Raw genomic sequence first — 22,038 nt, 5'->3', positions numbered from 1 at the left:
CGTGAAGGGGGAACCTGATGTGATTTCAAGAATGCTGAGTTGAGTTAATTCGTTTTTTTGTTGTTGTTTTTTTTTCTTAGTCACAATGAAATGCAATATAACTAAGCAAAGCGGCTTAAAGGTTTAACTAAACCCCTGGTCAGAGCCTGGCTGACTCAGCCCACTGGCAATATTTGAAAATGCTGAAAGAGTTACCACGAGTTAGCCTACTATCTTGAGGCCACAAGATAGTTATAATTAATTTTTTTTACCAAAGTGGGACTAGAGGGGCTCCGTAGCCTAAGCAAATTTAAGAACATTTTTTATATAAGCTCCAATTCCAGGTGATCACGTGCACAGCACAGTCCGGGTTCAGCCAGTAGTGGGCACTCGTGCAATGATGTGCATCTGAGTTAAAGGGATAGTTCACTTTGAAATTAATTTTTGATATGTTTTAGCTTACCTCAAGGGCATCCAAGATGTAGGTGTCTTTGTTTCTGCAGTATTTTCAATTTTGACATTTTTCAGTCAAACAGTTGTTGTCTATCAGTCGTACACTGGAGGCTAAGGGCGTCCACCAAAAAGCATGCACAGAGAAGTCAAAATTAAACATGATTTAATGACTCGTAAATGTAAGTACACATTGATGGACTAAGACACGAAACGAGCGGTTTGTGTGAGAAAACGAACAGTATTTATATCGTTTTTACCTCTTGTAATCATAGCCATGACAAAATGATCTGACGGCCGCGTCGGCCTGCGCCGGAAGTGATCGTTGCGCGCCGACGTCACTCTTTGTTTATAGGCTACAGAGATTTCAGAAGTTTTACCTTTCACTAAACATATTTAGATATACGGGAAACCACAATTGAAGACGATTTCGGTATATCTAAATATGTTTAGTAAAAGGTAAAACTTCCGAAATCTCCGTGTAAATATTGAGTGACGTCACGCGCAAGCGATCACTTCCGGCGTAACATTGAACTGATTCAGTTCGGTTCAGTTGGACATTGCACAACTGATTCAGATCATTTGGACGTCACTGTGATTACACGAAGTAAAAACTATATAAATACTGTTCGTTTTCTCACAAAAAACGCTCGTTTCGTGTCTTAGGCCATCAATGTGTACTTACATTTACGAGTCATTAAATCGTGTTTAATTTTGACTTCTCTGTGCATGCTTTTTGGTGAACCCCCTTAGCCTCCAGTGTATGGCTGATAGACAACAATAGTTTGACTGAAAAATGTCAAAAATGCTGTGGAAACAAAGACACCTACATCTTGGATGCCCTTGAGGTAAGCTAAAACATATCAAAAATTAATTTCAAAGTGAACTATCCCTTTAATGAGATGGTAGTTTGCAAGGGAATTAAATGCATGGGTTTTACTGAACACTGACAAAATGCAATCTTCAACCTCAAGTGAAATATCAGAGCAATGGTAAATGACCACAACTTAAGAAATAGCTGGGTTTAAGCAGACTAAATTGGAAAAGTCATGCATTCCTTAGACGTTTAAATTAAAATGTTTACAAATTCTACAGAGGAACTGAATTCTATTTAACTTTCAAAGAAGAAAATGCATTTAAAAAACCAAAGAAACCACAGAGAAGGGGTTTGAGGTTTAATTTTATTTTTTTTAAAAACAAAGGCTCAGTCTGGACAGTGTGAAGCACAAGGATAAAATCTGACATTTAGGGAGCAGTGTCTGATCAATCAGTGAGGGATTAGTGGATCAAACGAAGAATGTCACCATCAGCTCATTAATAACAGATACAAAATGACAAAGTTAGAGAATCAACTTATATTAGGACCAAAACATCACCCATTAAAAGGAAGTTTAAATCACTGGCCTTGCAGGCGTATTTGCCGTTAAAAAGTGAAGCAGGGATATTAAGAGCATCCTAAATCAGGTCATCTTTATTCTCAGGGGTCTCAGACCACCTCTTACATAAAGGCACAATCTATTTCCATTAAACTTATCTCGCAACATATATGCTATGTGCATATTTAAAGAAGGATTGTACAACTTGCACAAAAAAAAAAAAAAAAATTCCAGTTTCAGTGCAAGTATTTCTCATATACCTACACCTCCCTCCAAACCCCTGCCCCCTCAAAAGTGTACGCGTCCTTTCAGTAAAAGCTTTCTTCCCCTGAAACAAGGCTGTTAAATTAGATGTGACCGATCGATTTCAAAATGTCACTTATTAAAAAGAAAACCCAAGTATTGATTTCAAAACAAAAAAACAGCGCTAAAGTAATTCTCCTTTAGTTTCCCAAGATTGCTCTGGAACATTCTCCTCATCCTTCAGTTCCATACGTGACGCCTGCAGTGGTCCATGGCCTACAACACACACACACACACACACAACAGGCTGTGATGTACATGAAGCTTCAGTGTTTGTAAGAAAACATTATATGCTCCAAACATGACTGGGCATCTTCTGGAGCCGGACAGGCAATACTCACGTTACAGCGGGCGGCGGTCTCCACATTCTTACACCAGTATGCTGGTCCCCAGCTGCACTGCTCCATTCCCAGCAGCCTCCGCACTACCTCAGGACAAGCTCCCAGCTTCTGAATCCACCAACAACAACAAGAGCTTAGTCTACGCTCATTATTTGGTCACATGACTTCATCTTGAGTAGGGTTGGGTATCATTTGAATTTGAACGATTCTGATTCCGATTCCTTGTTTCGATTCCGGTTCCTAACGATTCTTGATTCCGATTCTTTTAAGAGGCAGGGTCAAAAAAGTTTAGCTAACCTTGCTAACCAACGGTCTTTCTGAAGGAAATACTCCTTCTGTAAAAGTACTCCTTTTGTCACAAATTTTGCATTTTGCCGAGATTTCGTTATTTTTAGAAAAGTGAAGCCACACTTTGGATCGCCGACGTAAGCTACTCATGTTCGACTCGCGTGGTTATGCCAACACTTCTGGTAGATGCTTCTTCGTTGGTGTTGTTCAGCAGTTTCTTCTTCCGCGCGGCGGACTGTGAATATCGAAACTTTTTTTTTTTTTTTTTTTTTGTGAATATCGAAACTAGGAATCGAAATTTTAACTTTTGAACGATTCCGGGAAAACGAAAAGTTAGTCCCGGTTCCAATTGATACTTGATTCTCGATACCCAACCCTAATCTTGAGTGTGCAGTGTAAATCTTACCATGCAGATAAAGTCAGGGTCGAGTGTCTGGAGCAGCAGCTGCACCAGCATAGGCTCGTACTGCTCAACGAGCTGGTTACACTGCAGAGAGGAGAGCGGTCACACACACCGTAGGGATATTTTCACACCAGTAAATATACATACTTGCCATAACATGGGGGTTGTGAAAAAAAAAAAAAAAAAATCGTTAGCAAATAACCAATATAGGCCTATAATGATGCTCAGGATCTTTCCAGTCATCTCTCCTAACAAAAGTGAAATCTGACTCCTGCTGTGACTCTGAGCAGACGCTTTCAGTTTAAAATTGTAGAGTCCGTTGTACTTGTAACTGAACTAAATGGATTCAATTTCTATTAAAAAACAGCTAATGACAGTTGGGGCTTTGTAATGCAATCAGTGTACGGCCAAACTGTGTTTTAGGCTTGTGGTAGTCATGGCGGATTCTCAATGCGGTTCAATTCAACCCACTAACAAGTACAAGCTTTAGCAAATCAGATGCGAGAAGTGAATGTTAGACTGCATGTTTAGAGCCCTGTGATTCATGTAATGTTTGATCATTTACAGGTACATTAACTCATAAATCCAGAAATTAAAAGACAATTTATGCTAATTTTAAATGGGCCTATTATAGTAAACATTAATACTAAAATGTTAAAGTTCATGAATTCAGTTCATTAGACATGCTTTGGATTTTTTTTTTTATTTAATTAAACCATTAAAATGAAATCCACAAATATAACAGCTTAGTTGCTGGCAAATTAACTAATTTGAATCAATCATTTGTTCTTGTATTGGAAATACTGCAAGTGAAGTATGGATGTAAGCATGAAAGGTTTGATGTACCTGATCTCTGACTGCTTCGGGCAGGAAGTTGCAGACCTTCATCACAGCCTCCTCAATCTCTTCCTGAGTGGCGTTCTGCTCCAGGATCCCGTCCACATAACGCACTGCCATCTTACACACGTCACAGTAACCACCCGCCTCAAACTGTTCCTTCTCCATTACAGCTGCGAGACCGGTAAAAGAAGAAATAGCAAGACAATAAATGTAACCACCCTGCATCCAACGGAGAAACAAAATAGAGCATTATGCTGAAAACAAACGCATCACTTACGGACATGGCTGACCCCATTGCAGAGTCCGAGTAAAGAGCAGAGAGTTTTGGGATCCGCCTCCTGAACAAGCAGCTCAATGATGGCCTGCCCGTAGGTCTCGATAAGGTCCTTGCACTGAGCCTTGACTGAGGAGGGCAAAATATCGCAGACTTTCTCCACAGCCTGCACGATCTGCGCCTAAAAACACACAAGTGTCAGCTTCAACAGGGGAATCTTGTATACTTGAGTCACAGATTTAAAGCAACTATCGGAATTGCTCAACCAAAAACTATTTTTCACCCTCATGTCGTTCTAAACTCGACTTTCATCACCGAAACATGAATGAAGATATTTTTAAAATGAAACTTGAGATTTCGGTCCCTCCATTGAAAGTCAATTCCAGAAAACACATCAGCTGCAAAAATGTCAATACATGTATAAAATGAATCAAGTATTTAATTCAACTAATTTAGGTTTTTATTCACATTGGTTGACGCACACAGATCATATTTAACAGAAGCACAACTGATGCAAAAAAACAAACAAACAAAACTATATATAAAAAAAACAGATTATATATATATATATATATATTCTAAAATTTTTTATTGATATATATAGATATATATATATATATATATATATATATATATATATATAAATAAATAAAAATCTATGTATATTTTTTTTATCTTTTTTTTTTTGGCATCAGTTGTGCTTCTGTAAAATGTGATGCACACACACACACGTTTCGACGCCCATGCGTCTTCTTCAAACGTTATAGTCATTTTATTAATAAAATAATTTATAACGTTCTGTGGTCCGGTTCTGCTCCTTGGTCTCAAGCTAGACCTTAGGTTGTTTGATTTGATTGTGATGTATATTTTTGGGTAGACTTTCAATGAGGGACAAATCCATGGGACTGCGTCATATTAATTTTTCACCATTAGTTTGTTCCAACCCTTGGTTGAAAGTACCATGAAGTCTTATACCAGCATTCAACGCCATACTCATGCTCCACAGCTAACCTGTTTGGAGGCAGGTTTTGTTCTGGGTAAGAGGTCAAGCCAAAATTGGACCATTGTCAACAAAATGAACATCTCCTACATTAATTTACTGCTACTGATATCCCACTTTCATGTTCACACACTTCTTAGTTAAACATCAATACCAGAGTTGATGACCAGCATCTGTGATAAAGCCTGATTGTTACAGTTTTGGTTTCGATTTGACAGCCAAATCAACCAAGAGCTTCATGGTACATGCCCCAATTGTTTTGAAGATAAACGAAAGCAAATTAAAACACAATTTTCTCATACTGGTTTTTGTTAGTCTCCAACTGTAATGGACTTTTTTTGCAACAGATTGTTGGCTAATCGCCTGACTGCAAAAACCAGCATGCATGCCATTACACTTCAATAAATCTGCTTTCTCTTCAATGAATGGAGAAGACCTTATTACATCAGTGCCACCTGCTGATAAAGTCATCTCGCTGGCTTAATCAACCCTTTATCTCACTGGTGTTTTGCTTGCCTAATTTACATGCATTCATTCTACTTATACTCCGTTATTTGTTGTAGCATCGAAATGTTTTTTTTTTAAACTCGGAAAATAACAGATTGTCAATGTTGGCTTCATACCTCAGATGTCTGACCCTCAATCATGCCCTCAATTTCCTTCATCACAAACTCACAGAGGGCACACTGAGGGGAGTCCCGCACTCGCACCAGATTCTGTCAAAACAAATGAATGTGCATCAAGAAAATATCCTGCAGTTTGACACAGCTTCCACACTCGAGTTTGACTTGAATATTTAGAGCCAGTTCATTTTCATTAACAAGTAGGAAACATCCCCACATATGTTAGAATTTGTTTTCTTCAATTTTGATAATGCAGAAGCTATATTTTGTACCTTAGCAGGCTTGGATACGACAGGCATTTCAATTTTGGTTGCAGGAAACATCTTGACAGCAGAGATGGATTTGGCAGGCATCAGCTTCTCCATGCGCACAGAGGACTTCTTCATGGGGCAGAAGCCAGCACGAGCGCAGATATCCTTGGGTTGCTGGAGGAATGGTAGATACACATTCATTGAGAATTACACGTCACCATGTTGGGTCAACATGAGCAAAATCTCAGGCATGCACGGACCGATCTCATGCTTTTACAACAGCAGGATGGCATCATGCAGCATCCATTGGAGCGCACTTCTGACCGACCGATTACCCATGATCCTGCTCTACTTCATGCCCACAGTCTCCCACATCACCCTGCCAGCCTGAGGACTACCACGCATACATGTGCGCAAGTGTGATCTGATGAACTTGTTCATCCAACTCATGTGGTTAAGCGAATAACGGTTAATCAGTTTTCTAATAATAGAGTTAAAGGGGTACTCCACCAGGTTTTCATATTAAACTATGTTATTCCCTTAATTGAGACGAGAGAGGTATGCATCAGCTCGTCTCAGTGCGTGCACTCTATCGCTCTGTATTGCCGCAAAACTATGTTAGCACTTAGCTTAGCCCAGTGCATTAAATATGGGCCAGAAAGAGAAGCGACCAAACACTTCCTCGTTTTCCCTATTTAAACACAGTTACTCGATTAGTGTAACTCGACCTAGGCTGGTGACACAAAATAAAACGTGTTTTTCAAAGCGTTTAAAATTGATGACTATATTGTATGGCGGAATACCATAAAAAAGTGCTTTAGAGCACTTCAACTTGGCGCAATAATACCTTCACTCGTGAAAAGTCCTCTTACCGGCTCCCGCTTTGTCGCATGTCACGTTGGCTGCATTGACGGAAATAAGAGGGAGGGGGAGAGCGAGGAAGCGGGAGCCGGTAAGAGGACTTTTCACGAGTGAAGGTATTATTGCGCCAAGTTGAAGTGCTCTAAAGCACTTTTTTATGGTATTCCGCCATACAATATAGTCATCAATTTTAAACACTTAGAAAAACACGTTTTATTTTGTGTCACCAGCCTAGGTCGAGTTACACTAATCGAGTAACTCTGCTTAAATAGGGAAAACGAGGAAGTGTTTGGTCGCTTCTCTTTTTGGCCCATATTTAATGCACTAGGCTAAGCTAAGTGCTAACATAGTTTTGCGGCAATACAGAGCGATAGAGTGCACGCACTGAGACGAGAATATAAAATATATAAGTGTTTAATATGAAAACCCGGTGGAGTATCCCTTTAACAATACGTTTAGTAATTGGACACAAACGCAACTTAATGGCCTTTCCCAACACCCACACTTGTGGTCATCTGCACTTACGGTTGTGTGCATGTCATCTCAAGTGGCTAAGACTGTCCCATGTCTGATAAAACTTAACTCTATGCCATTAACACCACACTATATCTAATATCACTGTTGAGTGCATCATCTTCATGTTTAAGAACTCGCCTGACCTGATATTGTGAAATTGAGGAAAACTTTGCATTAGATATTACGTTTAATTTGGCAGTAAACCTAAAGTTTTGCACGTTATTGATGCAGAGATGAGATGCATTTGACAATGATTTGTTAAATTAAAAGCACCACAATTAATAAACTGTTGCCCATTACCTATTGATGACTGTTCAGATATTTACAGTATTAAATCAAAATGTGTAATAGTGATCAAGTCAAGTTTACAGTGCGAAAAGTGTCCCATCAGATAAATCAAGAGTTTTGCAAACCCACTTGAACACTGGCCAAATACCAGAAATACGTCATTATGCAAAGAGAGGTGGAAATATTGTAAGTGTGGGTATTGGGACAGGCCCCAAGTCAAGATGCGTTCAGAGTCTAGAGCGATTCGGTCACTGAGGGAGTATATGCAAGACCAATTCAAACCCAGCGTCCAAATGTGCAGAATAGCCATCCTAGAATTTATGGTTAAACGATCAGTCGTTTACAATTTGTACTATTTCTGACAGTTTTTTTTTTTAAGTGTGGATCTGTGCATACTCTGATATTACCCACAACCCATTGCGCTTTGGAGGATTAAGTTCAGAACTACAAAAGCAAATAAAGTGTTAAACTGCAAACATGGTGTGCACGACCAACGGTTAAGAAAATGTTAGTGTCGCATCCATTGTTCTGGTGAAGAATGAAGACATGGCCTTTATGAAATTAATAATGTTGTTTAATAGAACCAGTTACTGAATGAGAACCAGTACATAGTTCCCAACTCTTCTCACAGATAGTGTTTTATGGGTGACGAATGTAATGATAAATGGAAGATCACTCTGGTACTACATCTACAATCAAACCCTGAAGGTTAGGGCTATTTAAAGAGCGTGTGAGTGGCTATTCTACACAACACAGATTAGCAATGGTCACTTGGATTAGAAAACAGCACAGGTGATTAGAGGACAGATTAAAAGACTAGCAGCTCAGAGAAACCTACCTGCTCCTGAAGACCAGAGCAAACAAAACCACAAGTAGAAGAAAAACAAAAATAAGGTGGGAGTAAAGAATAGGGGGGAAAAAAAGACAAGTGATTAGAGATGTGGATTAAGCTGGCAGACAAGAAGAGTCTTAACAGGAAAAGGGAACAGAAGCAGCTTTGTTCATTTCCAACAAGCTTTACAAATGAAAGGGGACATATTTTAATAGTGTTTTCCCCCTGCGGTCCACTTATAAAAGCTAGTCATTTATGCAGCCATCAGAATTCATTTTCACGACCATTTTCCACCTTCTCTTTGACCAGGATGCTTTTTGCCACTTATGCCTCTAATAGAAACATCCTCTTTGCATTGTAGACTAAATCAACAGTTTTGATCCCACTCAGTATCAACCTAGGCGCAAACTCTGCATTATGCCGTGACAATAGATTAATCGTCATCAATTTCGGCCAAGTTTCTAAATGGCACATGCACTTTAAATGGAAACTTGTTGCGAACGTTACCCATTTCAGCAGTTAATGTTGTTAAATGCATTTACGAACAATGAGCAATACATTTGTTACAGTACATTTATTAACCTTTGTGACCATTAGTTAATAAATAACTTCATTGATCAGGTTAGCTTACGTCCATTAAATATGATTTAAATCAAAAGCCTTATCTGCTAATGTGTTCGTAAATGAGGAAATTAACATCAACTGTGATTACAAATGCTTAGAGGTATTCATTGTTAGTTCATGTTAACCCTTAAAGACCCAGAATGTTTTGGGGCACCTGACTCGCCTATACTTCATTTTTCAAACCCATGATAGCAGTTAGTGCCATAATGAAATCAATTTAAATGTACATTTGACACATCTTTTCATGTCGTGCAAGTATTCAACCACAGCTACAGTTCCACAAAATTAACATTAAGGGCACCACATCTTTAAAATTCGAACACATTATTACCTATAATAATGCGCCATTCAGCGTCTGTCCGCGGTGCCCAGCATAGTTTTATATAAAATTAATTATTTTTGTCTCAAATCGTTGCTAATGGATCCTGACTTCGCCCTATGCTGCAATATGCATTTAGTTTCGCAGTCATTTACAGAAATCAGCTGCTTGAATGACAATCGCTAATGTTGATGGTGAGATTCTCAATTCATTCAGTGAACGGATGCTCTGAGGTAAAGTTCTCAGAATGCAGACTCAGCAACGATTGTATTTAATTGTACAGTACAATCATAACATAGAACAGACATTATCTTCATTTTCTGTCATTAAACAACAATATTGCTGGCCATACACTGATGAGAAAGTGCGCGTCCGGTCTGCGTTACTGTGGAGTCGTCTTAAACGTGGCGCAGCGCTTCTTGTCCGGGTTGCGACCCCCTTTATAGCCAACAGTTCACATTCCGAGAATAAATGAAAAGAGTAATTGTGCTCCATTCCATAACAAATGCGCGAAACAAGCTTACGTTTGTTGCTTGATAGACGCTAACGCACAACTACAACTACCGCATTTGTCCAGGACTGCACGTAGTACGAGCGGAAACCGAGGTAAGCGGATATGACGCGATTGACTCGCGACTCCCAGCTCACCCCTGCTCATACGCCCCGTTTCCTTGGTTAAAATCTTAATTTTCTCGCGATTTAAACCTTGTTTGAAACATTTGGAATATTGTGAGTTATCATCTTAACTAAATATAGAACACTGGCCTTGTGATATTTTAATGCAAAAATCTTAGCTATTCCACCTTTAAATGGAACCCTGTTGTATATCCTGTAATATTTATGTGGTCACCTGCTAGAGATCTGCAAAAGAGTTTAATTTTTAAACTAATCCAACTAGCAATTTTACTGGGGAGAAAGAGTTCAGGAAATTATATAGAACACTGCGATGAGTAAATTAAATTTTGATCCCTCATATGACCCCTTTATAACTCACTGTAGTGTGCCACAAGAGTTGAACTCAAGTTCCATTTTGGTAGTGAAGAATGAAACTACTGAAATGCCAACACAAATGAGAAGACATTTCATGCAAAACGCTAAATGACTTACCATAGACATGAGCTGTTGAAAGACCAGTGGGCCGTACTGGCCGATGTACTCCTTGCACTGTTGAAAAAAGACCAAAAAAAAAACATAGCAAGATATGTACCAGACATGCAATGCAAAAAGGATGGCAGCTTTACATTAACTCAATGCTCATGTTCTCACCATGTCAGACATGCCAGGTCCCAGAAGGTCACACTGGCTCTCCACTTGTGCGATCAGAGAGTTGATAAATGAGGCGTTGGCTTTGGCCTCCTCCTGAGTGTCAGTGAGGAACGTAACGCAGTCATTGCACACGGCATCTCCACTCATCTGCACACCGAAGAGAAAAACAGCCAGTTAGGGAACATGCAGGATGACAAATTCATGGACACACTGCATAATATACATCAAGCTCAACACTTAGAATCCCCATGGCTTTTTAACCCATTGATAGCTTCACCTGTTTTGTGCTCTCCTTGACTTTCTCTTGGGGGTAGAGCAGCTGGGGGATGTTAAGCAGGAAGGGGTTGAGCTCATTCTGGTTCAGGTCCACTTGAGGGATCTCGTTGGAGATGAGTTGAGCTTTAGCCAGACCTGCCTGCTGGGACAAACACAGACCCATAGCAGCGCACACCACACCGGGGTCATCCTGCAAGATGAAGGACAACAGAAGCATTGTAAAACAAACACTCAAATAGGATCTGCAGCTGAATACACTGACCCCCTTCAGTTCTTTAAAGAGGATTGTGACTGATGACAGATGAGGCTCAACAGGAAGTGAGAGACAATTACATAAAGGCTGCTTTGGCCTAGTGCTGCTAAGATAGTTGGCAATTTAACAGTCTAGTCACACTAAAGCTTTTAGTTAGATTTGGAGTCATAAAAATGTATGCTTTTAGTTTCAATTTCTCCCCAGTTGTTTTATTGCAGTTAATGAGAACAATGATTCCATTGTTAGAGCAACTTCTCTATTTGGTTTTGTAAAAGCCACAATCAACATTCTGATGAAGTAGTTATGAATATATAACTCTATTGGTGCACCCAAAGGTCTGATGTAATATTCGAATGAGATCCTACCATGGATGAAATTATCGGCATCTGCGATACTAATAGTCATTTTCAGACTTCGAATAGTCGCTTAAAAGATCTGCTCATCGACTTGGAAGTACTAGTTTTCTTTTTTTGCACATTTAATGTTTAGCTTTATATTTTTAGAAAGGCTACGTTTCAGAGTCATGTTAGGGTTACATATTACAACTATATCGTTTTGAAAAGTGCATATCTGATAAAATAATATTTAAAAAATATCCATATTTAAAACTCTATAAAGTAAAATAACTAGCTTTCGGCCAAACGACCATATGGATTAGACTACTTGCTACATATGGATATTTACACTACTTCTGACATAAGTTGACCTTTAGGTGTAATTAGACTGCAAAATGTCATCTGAACAAGTAACATCCACTTTTGTTCTGGTTCCAACATTGCAGTAAATCGTGCTGATTTAATCTATAAAAAAAATTAATTTAATTAAATATTAATTAATTTTTATTTAATTAATTTAATATAAAATTAGATCATGGAAAACCATGAAATTATACTTAATTCTCAAATTGTTAATGTTAACAAAGTAACTAAGCATTGTGGGACTTCATGTAATGTCCTTCTGACACTATCCTTGTTTTTGCATGGGTCCGGTGTCAGTCTCTTTTTCTGTAGCCACTTTGAAGTCTCAACGAAGTCTTTTGCATTTTTAAGCGGGTGAATCTGTTATCACTGGTGATTGTTGTTTGAACCTCTCTGGATCCGCCATCAAATTGATGTTTAATTATATCAAGAGCTGTGAGAAAAGGCTATACATCTCCACCTCAAACATCCTCACACACAATATAGTCTAAAAGGCTTGACTTCTTTATGTGTACAGATGTGACGTAATGACATGCTCGTAATCTCCAGCGGAAATCCACCAGTACCATTGGAGTTAAAAACATTACAAGCTTACCGCTTTGAATCGAGCCAAGGCAAGCAGAGAGTTTTAAACAGTGCCCGGTTAAGTATCTGAAATATGCATTTTGAATAATTTATACAATAACTCCAAACAATAATAATAACAACTCCAAAAAAACCACTACGGACTGCAGCTTTAATATGTTACAAATGCATCACATTGCTTCAGAAAGCCTTTATTAGCCCCCTAGAGCCATGTGAAACACTGATGGATGGAAAAAACTGGCAATTCAATGCCATTATAAAGCTTGGGAGAGCCAGGACATTTTTTATACAAGTCCGATTGTATTTGCCTGAAAGAATAAATGTCATACACACCTAGGATAACTTAAGGGCGAGTAAATTAATTGGCTAATTTTGACTTAAAAAGTGTTAATGTAAACGTGTCCAGTAAACGGTCCATAAATTAATAATAAACAAGCCCTAGGCCTACACATCATAAAAAAAGCCATTGAACATAACATTTAAAATATAGGCTACTGACTTGTTACTAAAAGTGAAACTTCAAGAAATTTGAGCCATGTACTGTACGCGGAGCCTCGTTTACCCGTAAAAACAGAAGTAAAATTTGGGCTTAATTGAGCAAATAGGTTTATAACAGCTTGAGACAGCTTGTTTGAAAGGGGTATAGAAAGTACTGTTACCAAACACTCACCACGCATGAATCACAAATCAACTAAAAGAGAAATTGTTACTCAGTTAAAAGGGAAGCACTCAGCTCACCAGCTCTCCTTGGATGATGCCCATGAGAATGGGGAAGTAGTTGTCCACAATCTCCTTGCACTGGCCAGCCAGGCCCTCATCAGGGATCAGCTGACAGGCCTTCTCCATGTATCCGAGGAGTTCGCTCTAGATTCAACAGGAATTTAGACTCTGACCTCCATTAAAAGCACTCAACGGCACGCCAGTGTTATCATGTTCACATACCTCTGTGGCATTATCCTTCAAAAGCTGCTCCACCACCATCAACACCTCTTTGCACAGATCACATGGCACAGTTTTCTGCAAGAAAGAAGGTTTTATACACTTAGTGCTCATGAATTAAGCACTGGCATACTAAAGAGCTTCTGAGAATCAGGTCAACGCACCATCTGAGGCTTACTCCACAGATTCTGTTGGCAGTGCTGGACGGCATCACAAAGAGAAGCGGTCTTAGCATTCTGGCACCAGTAGGGGGGACCGCGGGCACACTGCTCCGTACCCAACAGGGGACTCGCCACAGCTAGCAAGAAAACATCGGATAGGTTCAGAACAACTGACCCATGCAACCTCAAAAATGGGGTGGTAATGGCGCAGTGGATAAGACACACGCCTTTGGTGTGAGAGACCTGGGCTCGAATCCACTGGGAGACACCAATGTGTCTCTGAGCAAGACACTTAACCCCTAGTTGCTCCAGAGGCATGCGACCTCTGACATATTTAGCAATTGTAAGTTGTTTTGGACAAGAGTGTCAGCTAAATGAATAAATGTAAACGTAAATAGCACTTCTAGGCCTATCTGTACCATATTTTTCATCTGATCAGCCTAAAAAATAAAGTATTTTAGAACATGTTTTGTTTTCTAATAGTTTTGTTGTTGCTTTAACGTTGTATACAGGTAGAATTACATTCAGGTGACCTATAACAGGTTATTCAAACTTTAGGCTTTCACAATCAGATTATCTGAGCTGAACTGTTTTTGATTGATTTGATTTGATTTGATTTACTTTATTAATCCAAGGGGGGAAATTTATAGGTCACAGCAGCACATAATAAATATAAAATAAAAACATAACAACAACAACAGGTCTTCTACTCAAATATCAATTTTTCAAAGCATTATGACCATGATTATATATGACCATCATCTGCATCCTCTTATATAGCACTGATTGTAAAATCTAATTGCAGTTGGAAAAAAAGATTTTCTACTAGTTGAGACTAGTTTAAGATGTTAAAGCTACATTACAGAAGTGAAACTGGATTTGAAAAAAAAAAGGGGGTGGGGAGTCTGAGGACTTTTTTTTTTTTTTTTTAGAGTTTTGACAAAAGTGGAAAGTCCGGAGAACTTAACAAGCCAGTTAATACCAATTCCACCAAGTACAATGGCTAATTATAGTTCCTTTAAAACTTTCCATGACATGAAGAGTCTAAAATCAGGAATAAACAGGCTCATGTGAAGCCAGTGACAGCAGATTTCTTTCCACTTTGAGCGGATCAGAAACTAAACTGTAGTTGCACAATCAAACTGGCAGCTTCGGATGTGTAGAATTATTCTTCCCACTCATGAAATTACCATTGGAAAAAAAAACTCTGCAGACTCTAGTCCGAAATTCGTAGACAAGATCATCTGACATGACACATGCACTGACAAAAACTATGAGGGTGAGCAATCTTATGATCCAGTTTCCACCAGCTCAGCCTCTATACCTGACTGTACAAAAGACAAGTTGACAAAACCCAGATGTGAAATAGGAAGTGCACTACTAACAAATGACTAACACAAGTGTATTACTGTAGTGAATAATGACACAACTAGAAAGTATGTGTGCACGAGTGTGCTTAACTGTAGGGTTGAAGTCACTAGGCTATAATATTCACTGATCTAACCTATGACTTTGTTGTGCATGATGTGGCAATAAGGGTAAGCCTATACACTGGTCGAAATCAGGCTGATTTCACAAATGTTTTAAACCGGGTTAAATGATCTGGAGCTTGTATAGTACTCAACTCGCACACAATACAAGTCGTGACCACACTTTCTCCCTAGAGAGAATATGTGAAGAGTTCAGATGCAAAAGCCTCTAAATGCCATTTGAAATTTTCATCTTTAATGATGATTTTTATCAAACTTGTATATTTAAGTTCAGTAATTTCACTTAAATAACAATTAATAGGTAATTATCATTGCCATTTAAGTGAAATTACTGAACTTAAATATACTAGTTTGATAAAAATCATCATTTAAGAAGAAAATTTCAAATGGCATTTAGAGGCTTTTGCATCTGAACTCTTCATGTATTTATTCTTTTAAATGTATGAAAGCAAAAATCATACTGTGTACTCCCAAATTATACTCTTTTTAAACAAAGAAAACAAAAGGCACCAAGTATACCAATACCAATGAAAAATAAGGGGTGGGCATTTTGGCCGATATCTAGCAGATTTAACGTTCTATGCAAGTGTGATTGAAGCCTGTTTTCCGGACGCATCATAAGTGCTGGTAAAATGGAAGTACATGGTGTCTAGGGCAAAACACGTTCATTACTTGAATGATACCCAGTTTTACAGCCAGTTCTTAGGCCATATGTTTATTGCATGGTGCAAACCCATAATCTGCATGGTGCAAACCCATAATCTGTACAGTCTGCAACTTCTCACAAATTAAGATATTTTTCTGATTTGATTGACAACTGATATGAACTGCAGAGCAGAAGTGAAAGCCTGGTGGTTTAACAAACCGTGGTGTTCTTAAAAGGGATGCGCAAGAGTACTTGAACATGACAGCGACAACTGATCATCAAAACGATGATTTCTGTGACTTATTGGCTATATCGGCATTTTGGCAAGTACCCAAAGTCTGATTGGTGTGATTTGACTCTTTGAGGGATTATGTAAATAGTAATGACAGGACACTACTCTAAACAACATTTTTCAAATCATCTCATAAATCCATACATGCATGCATCATTTTAATGGAGACTGAGTACATGGATACGTTTTTAAATTTCACTGGAGTGAACTGCAAAAAGCCAATTAAAAATTAGACCTGGATTAATGCGGAAGTGATCCTAGTGATATGCCAAGAGCAAACACAATCACATACTCAAAATGCCATAGCACTATACTTTTATAAATAGTCATACTCCGGGTCTGTTTGACCAATAGTCTCCAGCTTCCTCTTGTGCAATTACTGAGAAAACGTAATGTCAATAAGAAGTAGAACATTCTTTGGTTGTGACATGTGTGGTTTTAAATAAATCATTTCACAAACTAGAAGCTCTGACTTGACCACACATAAGAAAGACTTTCAGACCTCTCTGCAAAAAGATGATAAGATAAACTGTGACTGCAAGCAGAAATCCAAGAGGAACACAGAAGAGGATGTGGCAACTACTGATGTAGCAGAGATCTGATACCTGGGAGTGAGAACACACAAGCAACACTTGCTTAGATGCAAATGATAACGCATTTAACTGGTCAGATCTCGGTTTAAAGACAGTCTGAGTGCATCAGCATCAAGGTAACGCTGATAAACAAGTTTCATGTACTGTCAACATTGAGACACTGTAGTCTGTCAAAGCTCAAAACAAAAGAGATAAAGGTGATGAAATCATTTAAATCGATCATGCACGAGACGAACGTTATGAGAAGTGATGAGTCATAATGCGGATATGATTCGCATCAAGTACAAAAAAGGAAATTAAAATGTAATAGCACATTCGTGACTATTATTATAACCCAACCTATTTACATTTGTATGGCTTCAGACAAAACAATCGGCAGATATTAAAAATTCAATCTCACCAGTCAAGAGATTAGACAGGTTAAAAAGATCTGACTGCGCAAAAAAAGCAGATATCAGATAAGTAAACTCAAATAAATAATGCCGTGTATGTTTTTAAAAATACCGGAACGCCATAAGAGTCTGTTGTTTAAAAACAGCTACATTAATCGTTAGCGTTAGCACAGCACGTCAATAAACAAAACGGGAACACAATTTCAATATCGCCATTATTAGATAAGATTCTTTATTCTGGTTTTCTTGAACAGAAGAATAACTTAAGACTTTTATTCGAAGATAAACACTTCCAATTTGCTTGACTTTCGGTAACCTAAGTTACATGACGTACAACACTTCCGCCGCCATTAACTGCAGCTATGACACACTTCTTACAAGGAACTAATACACACAATAATGTGGAGCTCAGTAAAACCAAAATATATATTACCCGTGGAGATAAAGAGAAGCGTGAGAAGCATCGTGTCTTCGGAAACGCTTCTGTCGAACAGCAGCGTCGTGTTTTGTACGTTATATGGTTTGGGTTCTGTTGATGGTGTTTGTGCTGCAGTGAAGCGCTAGGTCGTGTGATGATGATGAGGCTTTATGCTGTTCTCACTGTCAGCTGACCGCGTGACTGGGGCGTGGCTTTATGAGGGAAAATGAAAATGACCAGAGAGACCTTTATCATTTCGTGGACAAACTCATGGAACATATTGAGCCTTATGCTTTTTGTGGTTCATCTAATTTGCTCCTTAAAATGTATGAAAAAAATAATCAAACGTATTCCAGTACCAACGATTACATGAGTAAAGGAACATTTGAAATATTCAGTGATAGCCTGCAATAATACAAAATTTTTTGAGGAATTGTTTACTTACGTTTCCCAGGACCTGTAAAGAGTCCTGTATTTCTGTGATTATAAGAAAAAACTGTGTCAAATTAGAACCGATTTTGTTTCATTTCCTGTTAACCCTAAATGTAGAGGCACAGAATCATACAAACCCTGCAAAATAAGTATTTTAAGAATAAGGGATTTAAATTGATGTCAAATATGCCAATTAATGTTTTTTTTTTTCAGTGGTGCACAGATTCTGGAATGATGCATTCAGTTGGAATTAATTAAGGATTAAAATGTATCTTAAATAATTTGTTACTTTTGTTTCAGATTTACATACACAAAGTAGAATTTTTAAAAATCCTCTATGATTATTATTTTTTAAAGAGGAATATATTTGATATTGGAATATATTCTAATATATTTGGAGACATTGAGAGGGATAAAAAGTCCCAAAGCCTATATTTGTATTCTTTATTGGAGGATTTTTGTCTTATATAAAATAAAATAAAAAAAAACTCCTACGCTACAACTTATTTTTCTTTCCCTTTGTTAGCTGTCCTATTTTTTTGTATGTTGTGTAGAATGTGATGTGAAAATACAACGTGATCTCAGTCGTTCTTTGTAAATCATTCAATTATTACTGCTTTTCTGTTAATATTCAACAAATAAATGCATTTTTAAAAATCACTTTAATTGTCTTTTTGCAGTAGCCTATTTGTGACTTTAACAAACTATTAGTGTAATTTATGTCATATGTTGTTCACAATATTACAATCAGGTTAAAAAAAATAGGTTTGATATTTTTGTACAGAACCATTTTGTTATTTCATGAATTTTGTTTAATTTCTGATAAAAATAAAAAAAAGCCAAGGATATTAGTGGCATAATCCATATGAAGCGGGTTAGGGTTAACCATAACATGACCAGCTATTGGTGATATCGCCACCAAAGGCCATTGTGTAAAAGACCAACTGTATTTTAACGTTATGTTCATTTCCATTTCTACAATTACAAAATCACCATTATATTGCCATGTTTTTTTGGACATTTACTATACAGTATATGTGGCACATAAACCATTTTATACAACAATTTACGTAGTATATAAAGTATAGTACCATGGTGTTATTAAGTTTTCATCAAAGTGCCCTTGGAACAATCACTTTTGTGTGGCTTCTCCCTTCATTTAATAAGATTTTTTTTTATCAAAAATTGTTTGACTAGGAACAGCTTGTCAGAAAATAATGCTATATCAAATATAACCCATTTATTACTTATGATGCATGTGTAGGATTGAACACCTCTTAAATTTTAACCTAATAATACAAGTACCTTACAAGATGTTAAGACAATTTTATCAATTGATGTTGATGGCATTATTTAAGGGAGACATGTCTACATGAGATAAAGAATGAATTTAACCACTCAACCAAAAACGAGATTAAAGTAGTTTGAGATATTAACCATATGATAAGAGACTGAGAAAAGACTGTATTGTTAATTTCACTCCAGCACCTTGTTTGATTTGCTTTTAGATCTATTAAAAACTTTTGTATGCAGCAACTGTTGTTTTCTCTTTTCTCTGCTGACCTTTTTTTTTTTACATTCTCTACAAGGAAAAGTAGAATGGATTTTTTTCAGTCTTGCGCAACAAACTCACATGACTGTGTCCTGAGGATAAATCATTTATTACATAGCGTTCCTCTACTCCACTTAAATGTAGTTCTTTATGTGTCCCTTTTTAGTGGAAGAGAATGACTGCTATAAACTGAAATACAGAATTTCAAATGATTTATTTCTGAGCATGTAATTATTAAAGCAGATTCTGTCATTCTAAAATTAAATACTCCAAAAACAATATTGATCCGGAGAAAATATCATATGTACAGAGTTCTTTGCAGAAATACACATCATTAGCTGAAGTAAATGCACTGCTGCAAAACCATTAAAAGGCTGCTGTCCGTTCACATACTCCAGCAGATGAGGCGATCTTCACAGTCCTAGGGGGAAATGACAGGAATTTACTTGTGATCAACAACAGTCTTATTTAGAAAAATAATAATAATAATAAAAAACTACAATAGAAGTGTGACTGTGAACCCAAAAGCATTTGAACACTTTGGCACAGATTCCATTACATATCAATCCAAGTGGCACCTGAAAAGCTTTTTTTTTTTTAACCTTAACTTAATTTTTCTTCATCAGTTTTGCAATGACTTTAAATAAAATCAAACTTGATCCTTGCTTATGGAATATTGCAGTATTTATTACAAATGATTTACCCATGCACGGCTTCATTATTAATTCATGTGCCCTTTGTAATCTAAATGACGTCGCCTCCCACTTGCAACGACATCTCGGCTGCATTCGAAATGGCATAATTCCCTACTAAATAATTGGTGGAAAGGGTATGTGACAAAAGTATCATGTCTAAACGCACAGTACTCACAAAATAGTAGTCAAAAAAATAACCGGATGTCGTACTACTTCCGGTGAGATTCTGAAGTGTGCAATACAATTGAAACTTAACTATCCCATGAGGCCACAGGAGAGGATTTGTAAAGCTATGTAACTGACGCTGGTGGGTCCCGAGATAATGAAATGGTAAATGTAGTATGTCCAGATTATATTCATAGTAAGATATACTTTTCAAGAACGTAATTTCCGTTCTCCGGATGACACGTTAAACCGAGGTCCTGACTCTCTGTGGTCATTAAAAATCTCAGGATGTCCTTCAAAAAAAGAGTAAGGGTGTAAACCTTGCATCCTGCCCAAATTCCTGTCCATCATGGCCTCCTAATAATCCCCATATTGGCTTCATCAAAGGTTCCCTCTCCACCAGTAAGTTTGTGGTGGGTGTTCTGGCACACTATGGCTGCCGTCGCATCAGCCAGGTGGATGCTGCACATTGGTGGTGGTTGAGGAGATTCCCCCTTTCATGTAATAGCACTATATATATGTGACAAATTATTCATTTAAAATAAGTATAAGGGTGGGACAACCTATCACTCACAAAAGATCAACCACACAGACCACAACATTGTGTCAGGTACATGTGGATTCAATGTGTACCAGATGTGGGCCGACACTTTGTAGCTGTCTGGGGCTGGGCAAAAGAAAACCAAACCACACCATCCAATCTCAATTCCCAATGGCCCTACTGTTTTCTCTTGTTCGTGCTGCTAGAGATAACCGGGTAGAAAAGACTACTTGCGTTTCAACTTGTGATTTGTAGTGATTAACTCAATTCTCATTCAGTCCAGACAGGTGGGGTGAAGTTCATGACCTTAGTTCAAATACTACATTTTGAACAATCTTTTATAGTTTTTTCAAATCTAAACCGATTCTCGCAAATCCTGGGAGTAAAAACAAATCAAGAAAACATGAAGATTCTCACATTTAACGGGATGTACTCTTTGCTTTCTTGTTCTGTAGGCCACAACACTGCGCCTCGGAAACCTCGTCGTCTTTCTTCAGGACAGTCGGACGCAGCACGTCAATGTCTCGTTCGAGGTGCTCTAACAGCCCGCTGACGATATTCGGCGAGGCGTGGAAGTCCACGGAGAAGTATCCTCCGTGCGTGTGGAGACAGTTGTGTTTGGAGATGTTGTAGGGCAGCCTGCGTTCCCCGAGGTTCTCCAGACCCCGCACCACCGCGCCGCGCTCGAACAGCGTCTCCACCGTGCGCCGCAACACCGCCGCGGTCTCCGGCCTCTGCATCGCCTTCAGGATCACGGACAGCTCATAACGCGGCATCTCCCGGTGCTGAGGGAATAGAGAGGTTATCTAAAAGGCAAATCTGCTCTGAAGTGCATGTGTGTCTTCTTCATAGACAGTAAAAGGTCTTCATCAAGGATACTGTGGAAACACATGTGGAGGATAATGTAGTGCGCCACCTACAGCATCGGAAGGTTTTGCTTTCATCTTCTTCTTCTTCTTCTTCTTCTTCGTGCTATTTTAGGTGGTTGGCATCCAGCTTATTGATGCATTTCCGCCACCTTATGCTCCGGAGTGTGAATCGGAAAATAGGTTTACAGAAGTATAAATAAAATAAAT

The 22,038-nt window shown here is 38.2% G+C and overlaps 2 protein-coding genes across 2 annotated transcripts; both read right to left on the bottom strand.

The window, feature by feature from the left end:
• Positions 1 to 1,592: 1,592 nt before the first annotated feature.
• Positions 1,593 to 17,761, bottom strand: psap (prosaposin). Its single transcript, XM_039674036.2, has 14 exons — positions 17,593 to 17,761; positions 13,750 to 13,883; positions 13,589 to 13,663; positions 13,385 to 13,510; positions 11,112 to 11,300; positions 10,835 to 10,981; positions 10,676 to 10,732; positions 6,150 to 6,302; positions 5,878 to 5,970; positions 4,258 to 4,435; positions 3,987 to 4,150; positions 3,144 to 3,224; positions 2,450 to 2,557; positions 1,593 to 2,324 (listed from the first exon to the last, which is right to left on the bottom strand). The coding sequence occupies exons 1-14, from the start codon at positions 17,621 to 17,623 to the stop codon at positions 2,289 to 2,291; spliced, it is 1,572 nt and encodes a 523-aa protein (XP_039529970.2). The 5' UTR covers positions 17,624 to 17,761; the 3' UTR covers positions 1,593 to 2,288.
• A 1,995-nt stretch (positions 17,762 to 19,756) lies between these two features.
• On the bottom strand, positions 19,757 to 21,863 carry mrps6 (mitochondrial ribosomal protein S6). Its single transcript, XM_039674082.2, has 2 exons — positions 21,380 to 21,863; positions 19,757 to 19,982 (listed from the first exon to the last, which is right to left on the bottom strand). Exon 1 carries the CDS (start codon positions 21,736 to 21,738, stop codon positions 21,382 to 21,384), a length of 357 nt encoding a protein of 118 aa, XP_039530016.1. The 5' UTR covers positions 21,739 to 21,863; the 3' UTR covers positions 19,757 to 19,982; positions 21,380 to 21,381.
• Positions 21,864 to 22,038: the final 175 nt, after the last annotated feature.

Source organism: Pimephales promelas, chromosome 11 (assembly GCF_988280905.1).
Source record: "Pimephales promelas chromosome 11, fPimPro1.hap1.1, whole genome shotgun sequence".
NCBI lineage: Eukaryota > Metazoa > Chordata > Actinopteri > Cypriniformes > Leuciscidae > Pimephales > Pimephales promelas.
Note: the sequence above shows the minus strand (reverse complement) of the source record. Positions and strands in the feature narration are given on the sequence as shown.

Bases quoted from the DNA above. Each gene is read 5' to 3' on its own strand.
- mrps6 (XM_039674082.2), bottom strand. From the start codon at position 21,738: ATGCCGCGTTATGAGCTGTCCGTGATCCTGAAGGCGATGCAGAGGCCG.
- psap (XM_039674036.2), bottom strand. From the start codon at position 17,623: ATGCTTCTCACGCTTCTCTTTATCTCCACGG. The intron at 11,301-13,384 runs GTGAGCTGAGTG...TTCATCTTGCAG, and splicing joins GCATCATCCAAGGAGAGCTG to GATGACCCCGGTGTGGTGTG. The intron at 2,325-2,449 runs GTGAGTATTGCC...TGTGTGTTGTAG, and splicing joins AGACCGCCGCCCGCTGTAAC to GCCATGGACCACTGCAGGCG.